Consider the following 19,474-nt stretch of genomic DNA (forward strand, 5'->3'; position numbering starts at 1 on the left):
CTCAGCACTCCCCTGCCCCTTCCTAAAGCAAGCATGGTGAAAGCAATGGCCTGCTCCACACTAACACCAGTATTTGTGGCCTTTCCAGATGCTGTGATGCAGGACCGGCCCAGCACTGGGGACATCCCAGAGGAGCTGCAGCCTGGAGCAGAAGCAAAAGGGGATCAGCCACAAGCCACGGCACAGACTGTTGCCAACGCACAAGATCCAACCCTAGACCAAAGAAGTCCAGTGCCAGGCCAGGGGGAGCGAGCCCTGGGACAGTGAGCCCCTGCATGCTGCCGCACTGTTTCCAATAAAACCCTGCAAGCAAGCGCACAGCGACAGGGTGATTAGCAACACAGCTTGGGCACAGAGCACAGGGAAAGGGCCCAGAGCACCCCAGACCTGCTCCGCACCTCACTGCCATGCCAGGTTTGCACGGACACAGCCAAGGGGCCAGCCAGCCTCATCTTTTCCTCCAGCAGCTGTTACGAAGGCAACACAGCCACCTTTTGCTGCAGGGACAGTCTGTTTGGGGCCTCATCACAGAGGGGCTGGGGCTGCCAGCCAAGCTGAACCAAGGGCCAAGCCATGAGCAGTTCCCAGAAGGGCACGGACTTGCAGCTGCTTCTCCTGCCTGCTGCCTGGGGCAGAATGCAGCCTAAGCAGGGCAGTTTCCCCAGCAGTGGGCCAGGCTTCAGCCCATCCAAAGGGCAGATGAACGACACAGCAGGGACATGCCAAGCAGCATCACCTTCCCTGGATTGCCTCTGCTGACACACTCATGGGCTGTGGATGGTAACAGGGAAAGCTGACAATTTTAGAAATGGATCGGGGGGTAGAGTAGGCAGCAGAGGTGCACATAACCCAGCTGTGCAAATCAGGTGAGACACTGTTAACAGGGTTACTAGGGTCCTGTCATCAGGTGTACCAGCCTGCCAGCTCCCAGCCTACCTTCCACTCCTCAGCTCACAGGGGTTAACATTTTCTCCATCACCTCAAAATCCAGATATGTATCAGAATGAACAGGAACCATCGCATTTCAAAATGCAGCTCTATAGCCACTACTATGAGCGACCCAGCCTTTTGGAGCACACAGCTATGTCTGCCTCTCCATCCCTGCAGCTCTCCAGCTGTCACCAGCATTACCCCCAAAAGCATGTGGCTTTCTCCTGTGCCAACTGCGAGCAGATCACTCCATTCCACCTCTGGACCAAACGCATTACTTGCACTGATGTTTACGACAAAGAAGGAAGATGCTTGCTTCTCTCCCTCCCCTCCCCCCTTTTTTTTTTATACAAGAGCTGTGTGTTTAAAAAATATATGCTTTTTATTTTTAATTTCCACAGCATCACCCTGAAGGATATTTTGTAACAGCATGGGACCCTACCCAAACCAATGAATAAACTTCCAAACTACCACACTGACTTCAAAACAGGGATCAGGTTGCAGGGCCTCTAGGCTGCATCTCTGCTACCACTGTTGCCTATGCTACAGTGGGATTAGAACAAGTCCCCTTCCTGCTGGCCAGGCCAGGTCATTTGCACTAGGCTATGATGCCTCCACAAAGGAACAGTGTGCCAAGGAGGTGGAAAAAGGAGGCTAGCTCATACACAGGCTACGCACTGGGTCACTCACCAGAAGCATCCCCGCACAGCTCCCTTCCCCCTCTCAACGTGACAGTGCTAGCCTCTAACAGGTCATGTCCCCAGCTTCTCTGGAGCCAGGGTCTCTGAAGCCAGGCCAACACCATTCAGCTGTCCCCTTAGGGACACGGTCTCTGGTCATCTCCCCCCTCCCCCCACAACTGCTCTTCCCAATGCAGCTCTAAACAGAGTTTGTTCTGATGAACCAGTAAACAACTAAGATAAGAGGCCCCTCATAGCACGCTCAGGCTCCACAAGGTCTTGGCTCAGGACTCCACCTCCCTGTCCATGAGAATCCAGCAGGCCCACTTCAGCATTGCCTTCGAGATCCTGCAAAACCAAAATGCAAGCCAGGGTGAGAAGAGACCCAGGTGGCAACACTGTGCCAGAAAAGGGAGACTGGGGCCACATCAAGTTATCTGCCCAGGCACACTCCCTTAGCCCAGGAAGGGGCTACGGTGGGTCTCTGCTGAGCTATGAGGGCTAAGTCAGAGTTCAGGGCCCAGCAAAGATGTGGGGACCCAACTCAGGGGTCACCAAGGAGACTGCACCCTGGGATGCAAGTAGCAGCGTCCAGGTGCCACAGGACCAACAGCCCTAGGGCTAGCACAGCAATAGCTAGCTGTGCCTGGAGAACAGGCGCGGCCGGCTCCTCCCAGGGCTGGGATAAGACATGGCCGAACAAGACCATCATTGCACTGACCTGACAGATCTTATTCGCTCGCAGAGCTCGGGTGATGGGGCCTCATATCTGTACTGGACCGGCCTCTCTTTCACATACTGCAGAAGGGAAGGGAACAGTGAACCTGGGAGCCGCAGTTTGGCTTGCCTTCCCATGGGTGATCAGCCACAAAAGTGACACCACACCTCCACGCATCTCAAGATCTTGACAAGCAGAGAGAAAGTCAGTCAGGGGTCTCTGCCTCACTCAGTCCCTGCTCTTCCAATCTTACTTTACCTGGAGATGTGGCAGAGGATCCAAGTGAGTGCCGATTTCCACCCAGCTAGGGCACCTGCTCCCTCCCCAGCATGAGCATATCCTCGTCCAGCACCCCAATGCCACGGACCCTCCCTTTGACCCTGCACATAGTAGCTCCGCTATGCTTCTTTGGGAGACACGGAGGGCCGGCTCTGCGTGGCCACCCAGTCTCCATTGACGCCTGCTTTCAACTGCAAAACCCCACCAGAGCCAGCCACCGTTACACAGAGACAAGGAGAGGCCCTCCAGTAGATAAGCAGTGTGGGGGCACAGAAAGCCTCACTGGGGACCATGTGAGCCCCAAGAGATCCCACTAGCCACTTCATCTTTACCGGCTGCAGAGCTCCGCGCTGTTCTAGCCTGGAGTCCAGACCACTCGCCAAGGATGCTTGCTCATCCTCCCCCTTGGGAGGTTCCTCTCCATGCTGCAGCCTGGTCTCCTCTCTTCTGCTCTTCTTTGCTCCCTGGGTACTCACAAACTCCAGCTTCCTGCTCGTGTCTCTCTCGCTGCCCTGGGGGACACCACTGGAACGTTGCTTGTGCTGCAGTCCCCGGAGGGACCTACGCAGGTCAGGCAGCGCTTGGCTGTCTCTGACCAACAGCTTCCTCTTGGCACCCACAGACTTTCTGCTGCCACATGGGGCTTCTCCCCTCTGGGTCCTAGTATGAGCCAGGCCAACCTTTGTCATATCTGTAGGAAAAGCCGTGCCACTAGAGTCCGCCTGCTCTCTGTGAGGTGCCCCTTCAGTTAGGGATGCCAAGCGGCTACTGGGCAGGACAGGAAACGTTGGAGAGAGAGACAGCTGGTTGGCCGGAGAGCACCCCGATACTTGTGGGCTTTGAGCAGCAGAGGGGGCTCTGCAGGCTGGCTCTGCAGCTGACGTTGCCTGAGATGTGCCAGCCTCCACAGCGCTGGTATTGCCGTACGAGTGGAGCAGCGAGGGGGATGAAGTCTCCACTGGAGCGTCCTGCAGCAAGCTCTGGGGAGAGCCCTGGCTAGATGATTCCAGCAAGTCAGGGGTGTTGCTGTCGGCAGCCACGTTCAGCTGGGCCTCTGGCGCATGTGGAGAACTACGCTGAAAGGACTTCTCTGGTAAGAGAGAACACACTGTCACACCATGGTACCACAGGGGAGCACAACCTGTCCTAACATGTGAGACTGAGGAGGTGGGCATCAGAGCTGACATAAGGCAGGCACAGAGAATCTAACATTGGAGATCTAAGGCCATCATAGCACTATTTCCTGGCCAGAGGAAAGAAGTCCAGCATCAAAGAGGAGCTGTGTGTTCATCCAATGAGAGGAGGGGGGCTGTCTGTTCCTGGTGAGACACACTGCACCCCACACAGCAGAGGGACTCACCTTCTGAGGAAGTCAGAGTCAAGGACATTGGAGGAAGCCTGTCCCAGGGGTTGTCCAGAGATGCCTCTGAGCTCTGTGACAATGCTGCTGATTCCACAGCTGCAAAAACAAGTCAGGGAGCTCATTCCGGTGAGCTGCAGAGCCAAGAAACATGCTGTGCACTCCCAACCTTGCTGCCCACTTCCAACCTTGCAATGGCTACAGAGAACTGCGTACAGACAGAGAGATAGTGCTCGAGGGAGCTCAGAAACCCCTTTCCAGCCAAAACTGGGGTGCTGAAGCTTCCCACTGCCCTGGGCTGCCCATTCCCACCAATCTCACTTCAGCCAGGCTCCTTCTAAGACTTCAGCCAGCCTGGATCAGACCTTGCACTGTCCAGGGCAGCAGTTCCTCCCTTGGGCTCCTCCTGTGCATAGAACTCTTGCAGGTGCTTCTGCAGCAAAGCTTGCACACAACCAGAATGGGGTGACACAGGCCTACCCTGGGGCAGAACTATAGACAGCCAAAGCTGTGTCAGTCCAGAGCCCACGCTCTGACAGGTGACTCTGGCTCCACAATGGGATCAAAGGCCAAACATCGCAGGAATGAGCACTCCCCTTGGGCGACAGCAGTCAGGCCATTCCAGCCTCTCCACCAACAAGCAGCATGCTACCTCCTCTCCAAGCCACTTGGCATTTGCTGTAGGTGACTGCAGGAAAGTGCTCCCAGCACAGCAAATAGATGCTGCTCAGCAAGAAGACAGCAGGAACAGGCCTGCTGCCTGCCTGCTCAATGCACAGCTACAAGTCCTAGTCTCCCAGAGACCCTTCTCTGCCGGTACTTCCTCCTCTGCCCGGTGCAAGAAGAAAATGGGCTGAGTAACTTCAGAGAAAAATACTAAGAGCACAGAGGACTGGTGCTGCAGGTCCTGCTACTCACGGCTGACTTGGGATATGGCACTCTGGTCACCTGGCACCATCCTGTCATCACTGCTCTTCCCAGGAGTTATTTCACATGCATCTGCAATGACAGGGGCACTGCTAGTCACATCCCAGCACACTGCACTGCAAGAGCAAATGAAGCCCTCTCCCCATCCCAGAGAGGCCCAGGCAGCCAGGAGGAATTCCAGCACCTCAGAAGGAAAGGGACTAAGATGCCAAGAAAGGCAATGTGCCAAGCAGGCTCATGACCTACACATCCTGCAGAACAAACAAACCTCTCAGGATGCTTGCAACCTGAGGGCCTGCAGCTGCTAACATTTCAGCTTGTAGGCGTCCAAGTGTTGCGTTCAGTCCATAACCATGTTAAAGTCTCCTATTTCACATGCTTGGGCTCTGAACCGCTCACCTGCGACCTTTCAGGTGAAGCCCTAGCACTGACCTGCCTTGGAGGCATCGCCAACTGCCTCCTCTTCAGGAGGGATCACCAGGATGTTGGCTGGGACCAGGAAGACATCCTCGCTTGGCTGAAATGAGAAGCATTACTTGGCTTCTGCTGCATAGTCCCACTCTAGCAGCAGAAGCTCACCCAAAGCCGGCAGCTGAACATGCATCTCTCTCCCCAACAAACCTCCAGCTCTGCCCACTGCTCTTCCCCTTCCTTCTCCCACCTGCTCAGAGCAGCATACCTCCATGAGGTGGCACAGCCCTGTCTCAGACAGTCGCAGAGACAGCTCCAGGTCAGGCACGTTCAGAGCAGCCCAGACTGACCTCTTTCTTGCGCTCTGCCTCCCACTGGGTCACAAGAAGCTCAACCTTCTCTGCTGCAGGCAGCTCTTTGGGCATCTGTAAATCCAAGCATTCCTCAGCATTTTGCTTCAAAACCTCAAGCTGGTTCTGCCCTATTGCATCAATCAGCTGAGAGATGGATGGCTCTGGAGCAAGAAGAACACAACGTATGTCAGCATGAAAGACACCTTAATTCAGGCATGTGCCCTGAGCAGCCCCATTTGCAGATGCTTTTACTTTCCAGTGCATGACTCTCACATGCATTGAAACCCAGGGAAACACACAAAACTGAGCATTTCCTCTGCATCCAGGAACTATCTTCTCCTTTTTCTTCCCAGCCATGCAGCATCCTCGCACATTTTCCAGACACATTACAAGGATTATTCTGTTGCAAACGTACAGCCACTTCAGAAGGGCATGCAATAAGATGGGGAAAAAGGAACATCACTACTGCAGCAGAGACAACTCCACCAGAACCAGGGGATAAAAAGGGTGTGTTCAGAGCTCAAGACACACACAGTCAGCATCCTGAACAGGACAAGGGTCAGCGGGGAACCCAAGAAGCCCTTCAAACTGCAGGCCAAGAGCAGACCCTGCAGCAGAGCTCTGACAGAGGGGTTTCTCCAGTCTCTCATCATCTGGAGCAGCACTACAAGCATGGGTCTGCCTTAGGCTTAGCAATACTGCCTTTTGACACTGCTCTGAGCCTCTTTCTCTCCTTTCTCTTTTTTATACAGCCAGAGAGCAAAGCACCCCCTGAGGTAACTAACGTTCCCAGATGCTGGGACAGATGGGACTTAGCCTAGCTCCTGACAGGCAACAGACACACTGCTGCTCCTCACTATCCCGGTGACCGAGGGCAGATCCACCCTGGTCTTTGCAGCGAGAGCATGCTTGTGGCTTCTCAGAGAACCAGGGTTGGCCAGACTGGGTCAGGTAAGGCACCCTGTCCAACTCTGGGACCCTGTCACTCAACTCATCTGCGAAAGGGGCCACTCGGCAATGTCTGTGTTGCATTCGCCTAACAGGCCACGCTCAGAAGAGCCATGAGTCCTCCACTCTGTTCACTCCCAGAGAGCCACAGCGTTACATGCCCCCCCACAGCCCTTTACCTGAGCTGGGGCCGCTCTTCAGAGAGAGACTCCTCCTGCAATGATCAAAGAGGAGAGAAAGCCAGGTTAGGGCCAAGGCACATGCTGGCCAGCAGCCCTCCGCAGCTCTCAGTATGGAGCTTTACAGAAGGAGTACCCTGTCCTGGAAGCAGCAGCTTATTGAACTAGGATATTCCCCACTGGGGTCCAGATAAAGCCACCTGGTTCCTCTCAGCATCCCAGTATTATCTGTCAGGAAGCCTCATTCCTGGAGACAGGCCTATGGGGAGCCTTCCAGGTCTCCAGAGCTGGAAATCCTTGGGAGACGTGGGAGTGAAGAAGCTATGCAGGGTTTTGCTCAGCTGGACAGGCTGCCTCAAGCCAATAGGAATGAGCTCCCCACAGGAGATTCCTTCTAGCTCTCCCAGTTAAGAGGAGGACACTAGGGTTGGAGAGCCCTCTGTGTCAGCAAGATCTGATCCAGTGAAGTGCCTTGCTCTGCCCTTTCTACTCAGCTCTGTTGCATCCTGGGCCAGGGAGTCCCACAGATTAACCTGCAACTGCCATAATATGTTGCTGCCCTCCCTAGCCACGTACAGAGCCTACATGCATCTCATCAAGGATGGTGTCTGACATATTTCCCAGCAATCACCAGCCCTGTACTTACAGCCACAGCTCCTTTATCTTCTGTAGCACCGAGGGCTCCTGGTTCCTGGAATGACAGAGGGACCAGATACTGATCCAGCATTTCCTCCAGTGCACACACTCCTTCAAAGCTTGCCACACAGATAAACCCTCTTCCAAAGAGCTGAAGATCTCCACCACAAGCAGGTCATACTGGAGAGCTTCCAGCCTGGTACCGTCAGTGCACCCCATTGTGCTGAGGACTCCCAGCTTAAGCACTGTGGGTCAGTTGTTGCCAGCACAGCTCCAGAAAGAGCAAGGAGCCCCACAATCCAGAGTCCCTCAGCCCACACCTGGAGACATACCCATCTGACGACTCCAATCTCTGCCTTTCCATGGGCAGCACAATGAACCGCTGGGCAGTGAGAAAAAACTCGCAGTCCTCCTGCAGGGCAAACGGAGCCCATCAGGCACAGGTAAGTGGTTCCCCCCTGCCCTTCTTCAGCACTAGTGAGCACCCATGATCCCATCCAAGCACCACTAGCAACCTTCCAGCCTCAGTGAGGGACACCCACAAGAAATAGGTCATCCCCTCCCCTTCCAGAGGGGGTTTCGTATCCTCCAGAGTCAGTTCACAGCCCTTTCAGTGTCAAGGTGGTTTAATCTGCTACTTTGGCTCCCCAAAGACCCCAGGAGTAGAAAGTCTAAACACAGTAATCATGGTCACCAAGCAGCAGCAGCCCAGGGACGAGCACCCAGCTCCAAAAGGCAGCAGCAGACCCTCCAAAAGCCACCAGCCAGGCTGGGCCAGCCTGAGGCCAGAAGGGCACCCTGAAACTGTGCAAGGGGAGATCAGGGAGCTCTCTGCCATGAGCAAGTGGCACAGGCCTCCTCTGGGCACGGAGCTGGCAGCTGCAGAACAGCAAGAGGCAGCAGCAGGGTGGCCAGGTAGATGAGGCTTATGCTGTCCCCTCTACGTCCCCAGGAAAAGCTCATGCCACCCCCTGCCCTGTTATCCAGCACCCAGGACAAGCCTTTTTCACTGCCACAGACACTGCCAGGTGAAGACCAAAGGCCTGAGAGTGTGAAAGGGTTTCCAGCAGCATGAGAGGACCTAAGCCAACCCTCATTTGACTCTGGCCCCATTAGTGCCTCAAAGCATAAAAGCATGCAGGAAGCCAGGCAAGTTCAGGGAACAAGTCACCTTCACTCATCACAACAGGATAGAGCCTTACCAGTCTGGCCTCCTCCCGGAAACACACTGTGTACTTCTGCAAGACGATAATTCTGCAAATAAGGCTAGAAAGCCTGAGCTGCACATGGGAACTAGGAAAAGAGCAGAGCAGGATTGTCTTCGAGAGACAAAGAGAGGAGTCACCCAGACACAGTGCACAGCTCCCCTTTCAGCTACACCAACCACACAGGGGCGCACTGGAACATGTCTCAGAACAAGTGTCAGGGACTGAACATGGCACAATGCTGAGAGCTGCTTTTTATCCCTGGCACTGCCATCAGCAACCAGCCAGTCACTGCTGCCTGCTGGAAAGCAGGGAAGTTATGTCCAAATGAGGAAACTCAGGCAAGCTGCTAGCACTGAAGGAGCAGGTGGCTAAGTCTCTACCAGGCTTTGATACCTGTTTGTGCACCTCTAGACTTAGCCCCAAACACACAATATGGCATGTAGAAACAGCAGCAAGGCATCCACATTGCACTCCACAGCTAGCAAGAGCCAGAATCAGCCACTGCTCCAAGCAGTAATACCAGAGGCAAAACGCAAAATCCTGCAACAGGGGAAACGGCCAAGTAATGCACGTTTCCTAGTTCAGGACAGTATATCCCCTCTTGTCCCTGGGACCCTGGCTACTGCTTTTCCTCCTCCACCACCAAACAACCACCTTTTAGCAGAGAGCCATTTAATTGTGAGTATGGAAATATTATAGGCGTATCCAACGCATTTTCCTCCTCCTGTTTTTCCTACTGGGTCAATTTGTAAATTTTCCCTTTTCCTCCAAGCAAACATACAAACAATTCTTTTTATGAAAGGGTGACGAGGAAGAAACGTCCACCACAGACTAGGCAAGCAAAGCGTGCAGATATCCACTAAAATTGGCTAGCTTCTGCCTCTCTAAGTTAAAGCCTGCCAGACCACCATGGTTATTGCTCTAACTCCTTTCACAAAGGCCATAGGCTCTTTAGTCATTCTAACAATGTCTGCACGGCACCACAATTTCTGCCATCACACCCCTATGCATCCTAGTTGGCCATAACTGGAGTACTGCGCGCCAGTGTTCCTGCCTGCTTCTTCTAGCAGCAGCTGGCTCTTCCGCACAGACTTCCCTCTCTGCCACTGATTTAGCTTAACACAACCTGAAACAAGGAGAGCCAGGAGCCCCACTAGCAGGTGTGGTGAGTGGCTGTCCCAGCCACAGCCAAGTCAGGATGGAACCCACTTTTCTTCAGCCTGCAGAGCTTCTGATGTAATGACCACACGGATGTAGTAGGACCCATCCGAAACCTGCAGGACAGCATCTCGGAGCACGCCGGCTTGGCCTGGAGCACTTGGGTCACTCAAAACCTATCAAGAGATTGGGGAGAAAAGAACAACAAAGAAAAGTCTCATTCGCAGTGTTCCCAGTGAACAAAGAGAGCATACCATGCTTAGTCAGCAGCCTAGACTCTTAGAAGAGGAGGTCACCATTCACCATTAAGCCAGAGGGTAAAGCTCACTCAAAGGCCCAGGGGTCTTGTATGTGCCCATGCCTCCTGGCTGGATCAAGCAGATTCAGCACTGCAATGCAACTGGGGACACACACACCACATTTGTGGTAGCACTGCTGGGGAGAGCAATCAAAAATAAGGTGGAGAGAAGCCACAACAAAGCATTTTTTGTCCAAGCCACCTCCAGAAACAAAGGGAAAGTGGGTCTGGGTAGGCTTAGGATGCATGCCCTAATGAAGGGAGAGGGAGATACAGAACTGTACTAAATAGTAGAGTTATTAAAGCCGTTCTCTTCTCTTGAACAAAGTTCCTGGTGTACCAACCCTGAGCCTGTACTAAGCCAAGTTCACACTATGATAAAGCGACCCTTGGGGGAAACAGCAACCTGCCCTGCCAAGTCCTACATCTACGTGCTAAGCAGGCCAGGAGATGTGGGTCAGCCCTGGTCTGTCCTAATCCATGCTCCCAAATGGGAGTGGGGACTGTGCCAAGAAGTGGGGAACCACCTTCAGACAGGGTTGCAATCAGAACCTCAGCGTCTTCTCTCACTGTCATTTTTTCTCCCCACCTCATCTCTCCTTCTGTTTAAATAACAATTCTTTCTCTTTTTTCCTCCTGTTAGTAAGGAGCCATCTAAGCTGCCTCAAATACCTTTTTCCCCACAACAGACAGTAGAAGACTGACCTGAAAAAACAGCTGAAAACAATGGTTTCCACAGCAGGATGTCACTACAAGTTTCTCAGGTCTCACAGAGACCAATAACACAGAGCACTGGAACTGGGTCTCTCCAGTAAACAGGTCAAAAGTACAACCATGCACAAGATAGAAACTGCACATCCTACCCTTGCTGGCTCTTACATCCATTTTTGCACCCAATTGTCTCACAGCATCTTCATCCGACCATACCTCAAAAGGGACCATGAAGCATTCAAAGGCGCCAGTTAATAATTCAGTTATATATACAGTAATATAACTGAGTTATTCAGTTACATATTTTACACTTATGTAATTATCTTAATAATTAGCCCATAGCTAAGAATAATTCGGCCCACCTTCCTCCACAGTGCTTGCTCCGAGACAGAGAAGCTGCTAGTGGGTTGCAAAGAGACAAAGGAGCTAGAAGAGAGCATCACACCTCCAAACACTACGTGAAAGGAATCTGCAAGCACAGCAGCACTGTCTCAGCTCAGTTGTTTTTCTCCTTCTTCTTTTATGCCATCCATTGGGCAGATTCAGTCTGCACTGCACATTGCTAAAGCTTTCCAGGAGCTAAGCAGGAGCGGGTTTTATGACCTAGAGCCCCACACCCTGAATTACAAAGCAAGAGGATCACAGAATCACAGAATTGTTTAGGTTGGAAGGGACCTCTGGAGAGCATCTAGTCCAACCTCCCTGCTCAAGCAGGGTCACCTAGAGCATATTGCCCAGGATCACATCCAGACGGGTTTGGAATATCTCCAGCGAAGGAGACTCCACCACCTCTCTGGGCAACCTGTTCCAATGCTCTGTCACCCTCCCAGGGAAGAAGTTTTTCCTCAGGTTCAGATGGAACTTCCTGTGGTTCAGTTTGTGCCCATTGCCTCTTGTCCTGTTGCTGGGCACCACACGGAGAAGAGGCTGGCCTCATCCTCTTGACACTCCCCCTTCAGATACTTGTACACGTTGATGAGATCGCCTCTCAATCTTCTCTTCTCCAGGCTCAACAGGCCCAGCTCTTGCAGTCTTTCTTCATAGGAGAGGTGCTCCAGCCCTCTAATCATCTTGGTAGCCCTCCACTGGACTCTCTCCAGTAGTGCCATGTCTCTCTTGTCCTGGGGAGCCCAGAACTGGACACAGTACTCCAGGGGAGGCCTCCCCAGGGCTGAGGAGAGGGGCAGGATCACCTCCCTCCACCTGCTGGCAACGCTCTGTCTAACGCACCCCAGGATACCCTGGGCCTTCTTGGCCACAAGGGCACACTGCTGGCTCATGGTTAACTTGTCCACCAGGACTCCCAGGTCCTTCTCGGCAGAGCTGCTTTCCAGCAGGTCAACCCCCAGCCTGTACTGGTGCATGGGATTATTCCTGCCTAGGTGCAGGACCCTGCGCTTGCCTTTGTTGAACTTCATGAGGTTCCTCTCCGCCCAGCTCTCCAGCTTGTCCAGGTCCCTCTGAATGGCAGCACAGCCTTCTGGTGTGTCAGCCTCTCCCCCCAGTTTAGTATCATCAGCAAACTTGCTGAAGGTGCACTCTGTCCCTTCCTCCAGGTCATTGATGAATATATTGAACAAGACTGGACCCAGGACTGACCCCTGGGGGACACCACTAGCCACAGGCCTCCAACTTGACTCTGCGCCATTCACCACAACCCTCTGAGCTCGGCCATCCAGCCAGTTCTCAAGCCACCTCACTGTCCACTCGTCTCGCCCACACTTCCTGAGTTTACCTAGGAGGATGTGATGGGAGACAGATCTATCTGGGCTGATCTTTCAGATCTGACAGGGCTGATCTTTCAGAACAGCCAGCATGCATGAGAGGACTACCCATTTTGGTCCCAGCAGGCCCCAGGCTCACTGTCAGGCAGGAGAGAGACTGTGACTCCAGATACCCTCAAAACATCCTCTTCCTCAGCAGGTCCTGCTTCTGTCTTTTGCTACCCACTATCAGGCCCAATCATCCTAAATAATGTAGCAAAAGAAAAGATAGGACACAGAGAAGAGGAAGGCAGATTGCAAGCGGGAGGCTTGGAGGGAAGACAGGCTTTAGAGACTGCAAACCCTTTGCACAAGAGCATATCACACATACCAGAGGCACAAAAGCTAGCCAAAGCCATGACAGCTGGGCAAAGCACAGTTACTTCATCAAAAAAAAAAAAAAAAGAACAAAAAACAAAAAACACAGAGACTTCGAGAAGGAGGAGTTACCCATCCAGAACCACTGAAATGGGAATTGCTGAATATTTTCAGGAATTCAGATTTCAAATGCTGTTTGTGAAGTTTGGACAGTTCCCTTGGTACCTACCCGCAGGACCTGCCCTGCCAGGAGATTCTCATTGGTATCCAGCTGCTCGTAATTCACCAAGAGATTTGCAATCCAAGGCTGCAAGACGTAGACTTTAGAAGAAGACATGTCCTTGTTTTCATACACAAACCTGCAAAAGAAGAAACGAGGCACATCTGAACAGCAAGATACGGCGAGTCTCCAAGTCCAAGCAATAGTTTCACACCAAGCAATGACACAACCCTGGGAGCTGGCTCAAGTCCCCACTGACAGCAAAATGCACCCACTTCTCGGGGATGGCACCCCAAGCTGGGTCTGACTCATTAACCCTCGGGCCACTGGCACCAGTAGGAAGCCCTGCCCAGGAAGATGCATCACTGGAGGTACACAGATCCTATGGCATCCACACACGCTGCAGAAGAGCAACATCCTGTCTGGCAGAAAATGAGCTGCAGGACCTCAGCAGGAAGAGCTTTGTGCTAGCTGTATCAGACCTTCCGCAAGTCAACGACCAAGTTCAGAACGCTTTTTCTCCCCTTCAGGTAGGCTTTATTATCCTCCATCATCTCCTGCGCCCAGGACTCAACCATGACTCTTTCAGTCCCAGAGGGGAGAAGGGGTCTCTCTTCACTGTGCAGCTGTGCAACGGGAGCCAGCTGGACCCGGTCACTGCGCCAAAAGAGCACCTCTTGCCGCAGGGCGCCAGGGACAGGCTGGATTCCAGGTGACACCTCAGAGAAGAGCCTGCCTGGCCCAGAGCTCGCGGGGGTCCCGCTCCCAGGCGGGGACGTCGCCCGCGGCCGCTCGGCCGCTCTCAGGCGGGGGACGCCGCGGCCCAGCCCGGCGCGGGGACGGCCCCGAGCCCCGCCTGGCAGCAGGGCCGGGGCGCAGCTCGCACGGACGCGGCGAAGCACCGAGCGCTGCGGGGCCCGGCCGGGCCGGGCCGGGCCTTGAGGCCGACGGGGCGGGACGGGACGGGGCGGGACGGCACCCGCCGCCCGGGGCAGCCCCCCGCGGCCGCCCTTCCTTCCCCTTCCTCGGCCCCGGCCGCCGCCCCCTGCCCAGCCCCACCTGGGCTCCGGAGCCTGGCGGGCCGCCGAGGCGGCGCCCAGCCACTGCCGGCCGCCCTGCTCCTCCGCGCCGGGCGCCGCCATGGCCCTAACCCGGAGCAGCAAAAGGAGCGGCGGCGGCGACCGGGAAGCGGAAGCGGGGCCGGGCGGGCGGGGCGGAGCGGCCGCGAGGGTTGCGCGGCCTCGGCCGGGGGCGGCGCAGGTCCGGCAGCGCCTCCCGCCGTCCTGGGGGTTTCGGGCCGCCGCAGCCCCTGGGGGCTCCCGGCTTGGCCCTCGCAGGCTCCCTGCCCTCTAGCCCGCGGGCAGGTTTTTGGCAGGCCTGCAGGCTTGCTTGCTGTTTTGTTATTTTTCTTGTCGCTTGGCTTTCTGTCTTCAGTTCCCATGTGTTTCTTCTTCTCTGTCTGACAATTTGCACAACCTTATTTTGGTGTGAAGAGGCCACTTCCATTTGTCTCTCGTGGCTTTTTGGCTCTAATAGCACAAAACAATTACATGGTCTCCCTATGCTTTCATCCGCTGGAAAGTACATCCTGCCGGCACTGGCTTTTGCACAGTTCGCCTTCTTTTGGTGCATTAAATCCATTTATCTGCTCAAAACCTGCAGTCAGAAAGCAAAACCCTCCTGACTGGAAATGCTCAGGGTGAGACACGTGCTGAAGGGATGGCAAAACACTTTCCTCAGTGCAGGACTTTGCAAACCTTATTTAATGAAGCACTAAAAAAAAAGATGAGCTCCTTTTTTTGGCCTAGCACTGACCTTTGGCTATTCTTTCACAGCCAAAAGACAAACTTAAGAGTCCTTCATGGCACAGAAGGTTGGCAGGGGACTCACAAGATCTCCAGTCCAACCTCTTGCTCAGTGCAGGGTCAGCGCTGAATTCAGACCATGTAACTCAGGGCTTGGTCTGCTTGGCATCTTTTAATCCCTAACCTGGAGGCTGTACAGCATGCATGAGCAACCGGAGCAACCCCATTTGACATCTTCCATGTGAAATTAAGATTTGTCCTTTCCAGAGGCAAGAGAAGAAGAGATTATTGATACAAACTCCATTACCACACAGGCTTTTGTTTTCCAGGAGTCATTATTCTAAAACTAGAGGATGCAGAGTAGAAAACAGTGTTTGGTTAAAAAAAAAAAAATTACTGATATCTTTGCATAAGGTAACACTCACCTGAAGGATCAAATCTCTTGAACAGGACAATTAGTTACTGTCCAGATGGTGACAGAAGTATCCATTGCAAGGGTCTGTGCAGCAGCATCTCCAGCTGAATCAGGTGAGACTACCCATACTTAAAACCCATCTAGTCTTACATGAGCACTCCAGCACATGCACAATCTGCTGCTATCGATTATTTTAACTATGTACAAAACAACTCATAACTATCTTAACTATGTACAGAAGACTGTCCTTCCTGACCATTTCTATATCTCCAGGAACTGTTTCTACTATTACAAAGTATCTGCATAGTTTGGTCAGTTCTGCAGTGGGAACCACCTGGGTGGCCTCTGGGATGCCCAGATCCTCTCCCCAGGCTGTTAGTCTGCACATGAAGACATGCAGGTGGTGCCTATCTGTTGGGTTAGGCACAGCAGTATCTTCTAGGGGATCTTCAGGCCTGTCCTGAAGCTCCTGTAATAACTAGTCAAATGTTTTCTTCTGAGGGTGGCTGGAAGATCTGTCTGCCATCTCCACTCTAATTGGTCCATTGCCTCACAACTGCAGAAGTGAGCTGGGGAGTACCTGGACCACCATGGGAATGAGAGATTACAGTGTGCTGGCTGTGCACATGGACACAGCCCCAATGGCCAGCCACAGCACAAATATAGTTGTGGGGCAAACTTGAATTTCATCCTTCTATCACAATTATAACTTAAATTTCATAGTTCTTGTCTTAGCAGACCCTTAGGAAGGATTTTCTTCTGGGCAGCTATGGAGGGTTTCCAAGCAGTTCTGGAGGGTTTCTAGGTTTTCCAGCCTATTACGGTTGCTAAGGGCCACTTTCTTGTGCCAGCTGCTCTGTCCTGGCCTGTGGCCTTGATATTGCACAAGTTAAGGCCAGCAACTTGTGCTGCATAGGGTCAGAGAGCCCATCATCACCTCTTTGACCTCGAGCAAGGAGATGGACAGAGGTGGGAGGGTGGAGGTGGGAAGGCATATCTCCACACAGGAGCAGAGGTAGTTCTGGCCCCCAAAATAAGTTGCTCGGTTTTGGTGAACTGGAGAAGGGGAAGGTATGAAGGGATGGGAACAGCAGGGTGACACCAGCCCAGTGTCGGCAGTGTCACTGAGTTAACGCTTGCCATGATGTGTCTCCAGGAAGAGAGGCTGCTTTCCCGCTGACAGTCTGGCAGGGACAAGGGCAGAGGACAGCGTGGGTCAGAGGGGCCCATGCAAAGGGTTTAGTAGTGGGCACCAGCCATGCAAACTTCCAGCCCATGGCATTCCTGCCTGGGCAGGACACTCAGGTCCCTTTGCTTCACTCCTTGGCTTCAGAGAAAGTTGGATCCTGCACATGGACCATAGCCAAGAAACTGGAGAGAATTTCCTAGAACCAAGGGCTGATGCAAGCCCTCGCGAGAAAATATGAGATATTCTGAGTTGCAAAGGGCACCTGCACAGTTAATGTGATACCAGCACAGAGCAGCATGGCAGGGCTTCGTATCTGCTCCGCTCTGGTTACTGGAGCCAATCGGGGAATTGGCCTGGGCCTTGTCAGGCACCTCCTGCGGGTGTCAAACCCTCCCAAGTGGGTCTTTGCAGCCTGCCGGGACCCCAAGGGAGAGCGAGCACAGGTGAGGCTGGGACAGGCTGAGATGGAGCTGGCTTTGCTGGGGGACAGAAGCGCAGGCCAGCACAGGTGCCTGTCAGTGCAGCGTGTCAGGGCCAGCAGGGGATTTGTAAGGGCTCGGACGGAGAGCTGCAACCCTGCACCCCAGTTGCCAGGGCACAGGGCAGCCTGGCTGGCACAGCCGTGGGACGAGCTGTGCATGGGGTGTGCAGAGGGGCCAGGGCTCCTGGAGGACAGGCAGGGGGCTCTTAGCACAGCCTAGCACCTATCTCCTCAAGGGCTAGAGGCAAAGGGCTTGTGTCTGCAACAGGAGGGCAGGGAGTGAAGCAGTGGCACATGGTGTGTGCAGGAGGCACGGAGCCCCATCTGACTGGAGCAGGGTATCCAGGGTAGGGTGCTGGGCACGGGGCAGTGCAGGGGCAGAGCAGGAATGACAGTGGCTGTGCCTGGGAGAGGCTGAGAGCTGCCCTCTGTCCAGCCGTCCCTGACTCTCTGTGCCCATGTTGTCCCCTCTCTTGCAGGAGTTACAGCATTTGGCCTCCAAGTACCCCAACCTGGTCATCATGCCGCTTGGTAGGTGCTCCTGGCTGTGCCCTAGGGGTGAGGGTCCCTTGCCCAGGTTCCCCTCCTTGACCGGCACTGCCTTCTCCCGCACACCTCAGCAGCTCAGCATGAGGAGGGAGCCATGCTGACAGCCCCAGCATCTGGGGGGACACAGGCTCGCTGCTGTCACTCCTGCCCACGGCCTGTCTCCAGCCATGCTGGGACCCTGCCTCCCTGCCTGGCAGTGGCCCTGTGGCCCTGGGCTCCTCTCTCCTCTGGGACCATTTCCCCCAGTTGCCCTGATTCCTGCCCTAGCACTTCCCTGAGGCAGTGGGGATTCCTGTCCCCCGTTATCAATCGCGATGGGAGCCACAAAGGGGAAGCGGGCGCTTACCTCCCCCTGTGTTGGCTCTGCAGAAGTCACCAACCCCGCCAGCATCCAGGCAGCTGCAGCCAGAGTCGGGGAGCACCTGAAGGGCTCTGGGCTGAACCTCCTCATCAACAATGCTGCAATACTGTTGAACAGGACATTGGATACTGAGACGCTGGAGGGCATGTCTCAGATTTACACCACCAACACGATTGGGCCCCTGCTGGTGAGCCAGGTGAGGACCCCCACCTGTGGCACTGCAGCTCAGCTCCAGGGAACATCCCTTCCTCTCGGCCCCAGCTCCCCAAGCCGGGACATCCCAGGCGGGCTGAAGGGCAGGGCCTGGTCTCTGCTCTGGGGCCCAGCGGGATCTCGGCCTGGCAAAGGGCCTGGAATTGTCCAGTTCACATGGGGAGTGTACAGAGCCATGGGCCAGTGCCAAGGAGGAGGAACCTGGTGGTCTGAGGCCACGAGAGCAGGAATCTGCTCACTGACTTGGTGCTGACGTGGCGCACTGTGGAAGGAGCAGGTCCTCTCTCCTGAACCACATCTGCGTGGGCCCTTCTTTCCTCTCCTCACAGGCATTCCTGCCCTTGCTGAAGAAGGCTGCCCAGGGGAGCCCGGGTTCTGAGTTGAGCTGCAGCAAGGCAGCCATCATCAACATATCCAGCAATGGGGGCTCCATTGATTCGATCTATGGTTGGGATCTTCTGCAAGTTGTCTCGTACCGCTGCAGCAAGGTACTGCCACAGTGTGCTGGGCACAAGCTCTCCTGCGCTCCCTTACCCCTGCCTTGGGGTCTGCATGTGTTCCCTGCAGGAGGGGACCTTTTTCCTCCCCACCATGATCTCTACGGTGTCTCCCCACAGGCTGCTCTGAACATGCTCACCAAGTGCCAGTCCTTGGGGTACCGGGAGCATGGCATCCTCTGTGCTGCTCTCCACCCTGGCTGGGTGCAAACAGACATGGGATCCTCAGCCGGACACGCGGTAGGAGTTTCACTGGGGCAAGTCCATCAGGGCCCCTGTGCTGGTTTCCCAGGGGAGGCAGTTGTTACCCCGGGTCCTTCTTATCCCTCCTGACCTACCTACTGACAGGCAAGACCTCCTTGCCGGCTCCATCACTGCTGTGGGCAGCTCTCCCTACCCCAGGACCCTGCAGTGACTGCCAGCCTGGGGTGCCTGGTGTCCCCTATCACCTTAGTTCCCTGCTCAGTCCTTCTTCCTAAGGCTCTCTGCTTTCCATTTCCTGTTGAGCTGCTTCCTTCCTTTGGCCCAGTGCAGGGTAGGCCTTTGCCAGGCCCTAGGCTCACAGCTGTGTTCCTCCCTCTGTCCCTGCAGCCCCCAGTGACAGTGGATATGAGCGTACAGGGGATGCTGAATGTTCTCTCTACACTTTCTGAGAAGGACATCGGGACTTTCCTCGACTGGGAAGGGAAAGTAGTGTCCTGGTGAGACACCAGCCCAGCGTCGTGCTAGGATTCTGGCAGCAGGTCCCTTTGCTGCTGCACCGAGCTGTGCCCATGTCCTCAATAAACCTGTGTCCATAAACAGCAGCGCTGCTGGGTCTGCCTGTGACAGCAACGGACTGTGTGTGGGGTGTGAGCTCGTGGAGAG

General features: G+C 54.4%; 3 protein-coding genes across 9 annotated transcripts in view; 2 read left to right on the forward strand and 1 right to left on the reverse strand.

The window, feature by feature from the left end:
• The window catches only part of CARMIL2 (capping protein regulator and myosin 1 linker 2), a 38,060-nt gene extending 36,734 nt beyond the window's left edge, over positions 1–1,326 (forward strand). For all 6 annotated transcript variants that reach the window (XM_068955562.1, XM_068955559.1, XM_068955558.1 and 3 more), the window contains one exon: positions 89–1,326. In XM_068955562.1, the coding sequence (XP_068811663.1) occupies positions 89–267 (179 nt within the window). In that variant the 3' untranslated portion in view covers positions 268–1,326. The remainder of the gene's footprint in view (positions 1–88) is intronic.
• Positions 1,294–17,983, reverse strand: ACD (ACD shelterin complex subunit and telomerase recruitment factor). 2 transcript variants are annotated; one of them, XM_068955566.1, is made up of 14 exons: positions 17,883–17,983; positions 13,107–13,236; positions 9,839–9,963; positions 8,624–8,714; positions 7,754–7,833; positions 7,432–7,476; positions 6,786–6,820; positions 5,656–5,819; positions 5,327–5,411; positions 4,886–4,966; positions 3,968–4,066; positions 2,940–3,697; positions 2,332–2,408; positions 1,294–1,958 (listed from the first exon to the last, which is right to left on the reverse strand). In XM_068955566.1, the coding sequence occupies exons 2-14, from the start codon at positions 13,212–13,214 to the stop codon at positions 1,895–1,897; spliced, it is 1,812 nt and encodes a 603-aa protein (XP_068811667.1). In that variant the 5' UTR covers positions 13,215–13,236; positions 17,883–17,983; the 3' UTR covers positions 1,294–1,894. The 2 variants fall into 2 exon arrangements, with proteins under 2 accessions (XP_068811667.1, XP_068811666.1); XM_068955565.1 differs by lacking the exon at positions 17,883–17,983 and adding an exon at positions 14,157–14,293.
• Positions 16,770–19,413, forward strand: LOC104154133 (C-signal). The gene is made up of 6 exons (XM_068955567.1): positions 16,770–16,949; positions 17,467–17,518; positions 17,906–18,093; positions 18,440–18,598; positions 18,728–18,847; positions 19,199–19,413. The coding sequence occupies exons 1-6, from the start codon at positions 16,803–16,805 to the stop codon at positions 19,310–19,312; spliced, it is 780 nt and encodes a 259-aa protein (XP_068811668.1). The 5' UTR covers positions 16,770–16,802; the 3' UTR covers positions 19,313–19,413.
• The last annotated feature ends 61 nt before the right edge of the window (positions 19,414–19,474 follow it).

The sequence above is a fragment of the Struthio camelus genome, chromosome 10 (assembly GCF_040807025.1).
Source record: "Struthio camelus isolate bStrCam1 chromosome 10, bStrCam1.hap1, whole genome shotgun sequence".
Taxonomy (NCBI): Eukaryota; Metazoa; Chordata; class Aves; order Struthioniformes; family Struthionidae; genus Struthio; species Struthio camelus.

Excerpts from the sequence above, each read along its gene's own strand:
- ACD (XM_068955565.1), bottom strand. The coding sequence starts at position 14,239 with ATGGCGGCGCCCGGCGCGGAGGAGCAGGGCGGCCGGCAGTGGCTGGGC. Across the intron at positions 9,964-13,106 it reads TGGCAGGGCAGGTCCTGCGG|GTTTTGAGTGACCCAAGTGC; the intron begins GTAGGTACCAAG and ends ATCTCTTGATAG. Across the intron at positions 5,412-5,655 it reads AGGCAGAGCGCAAGAAAGAG|CCAAGCGAGGATGTCTTCCT; the intron begins GTCAGTCTGGGC and ends TTCTCATTTCAG.
- LOC104154133 (XM_068955567.1), top strand. The coding sequence starts at position 16,803 with ATGGCAGGGCTTCGTATCTGCTCCGCTCTGGTTACTGGAGCCAATCGG. Across the intron at positions 18,094-18,439 it reads GGCCCCTGCTGGTGAGCCAG|GCATTCCTGCCCTTGCTGAA; the intron begins GTGAGGACCCCC and ends CTCTCCTCACAG. Across the intron at positions 18,848-19,198 it reads GATCCTCAGCCGGACACGCG|CCCCCAGTGACAGTGGATAT; the intron begins GTAGGAGTTTCA and ends CTGTCCCTGCAG.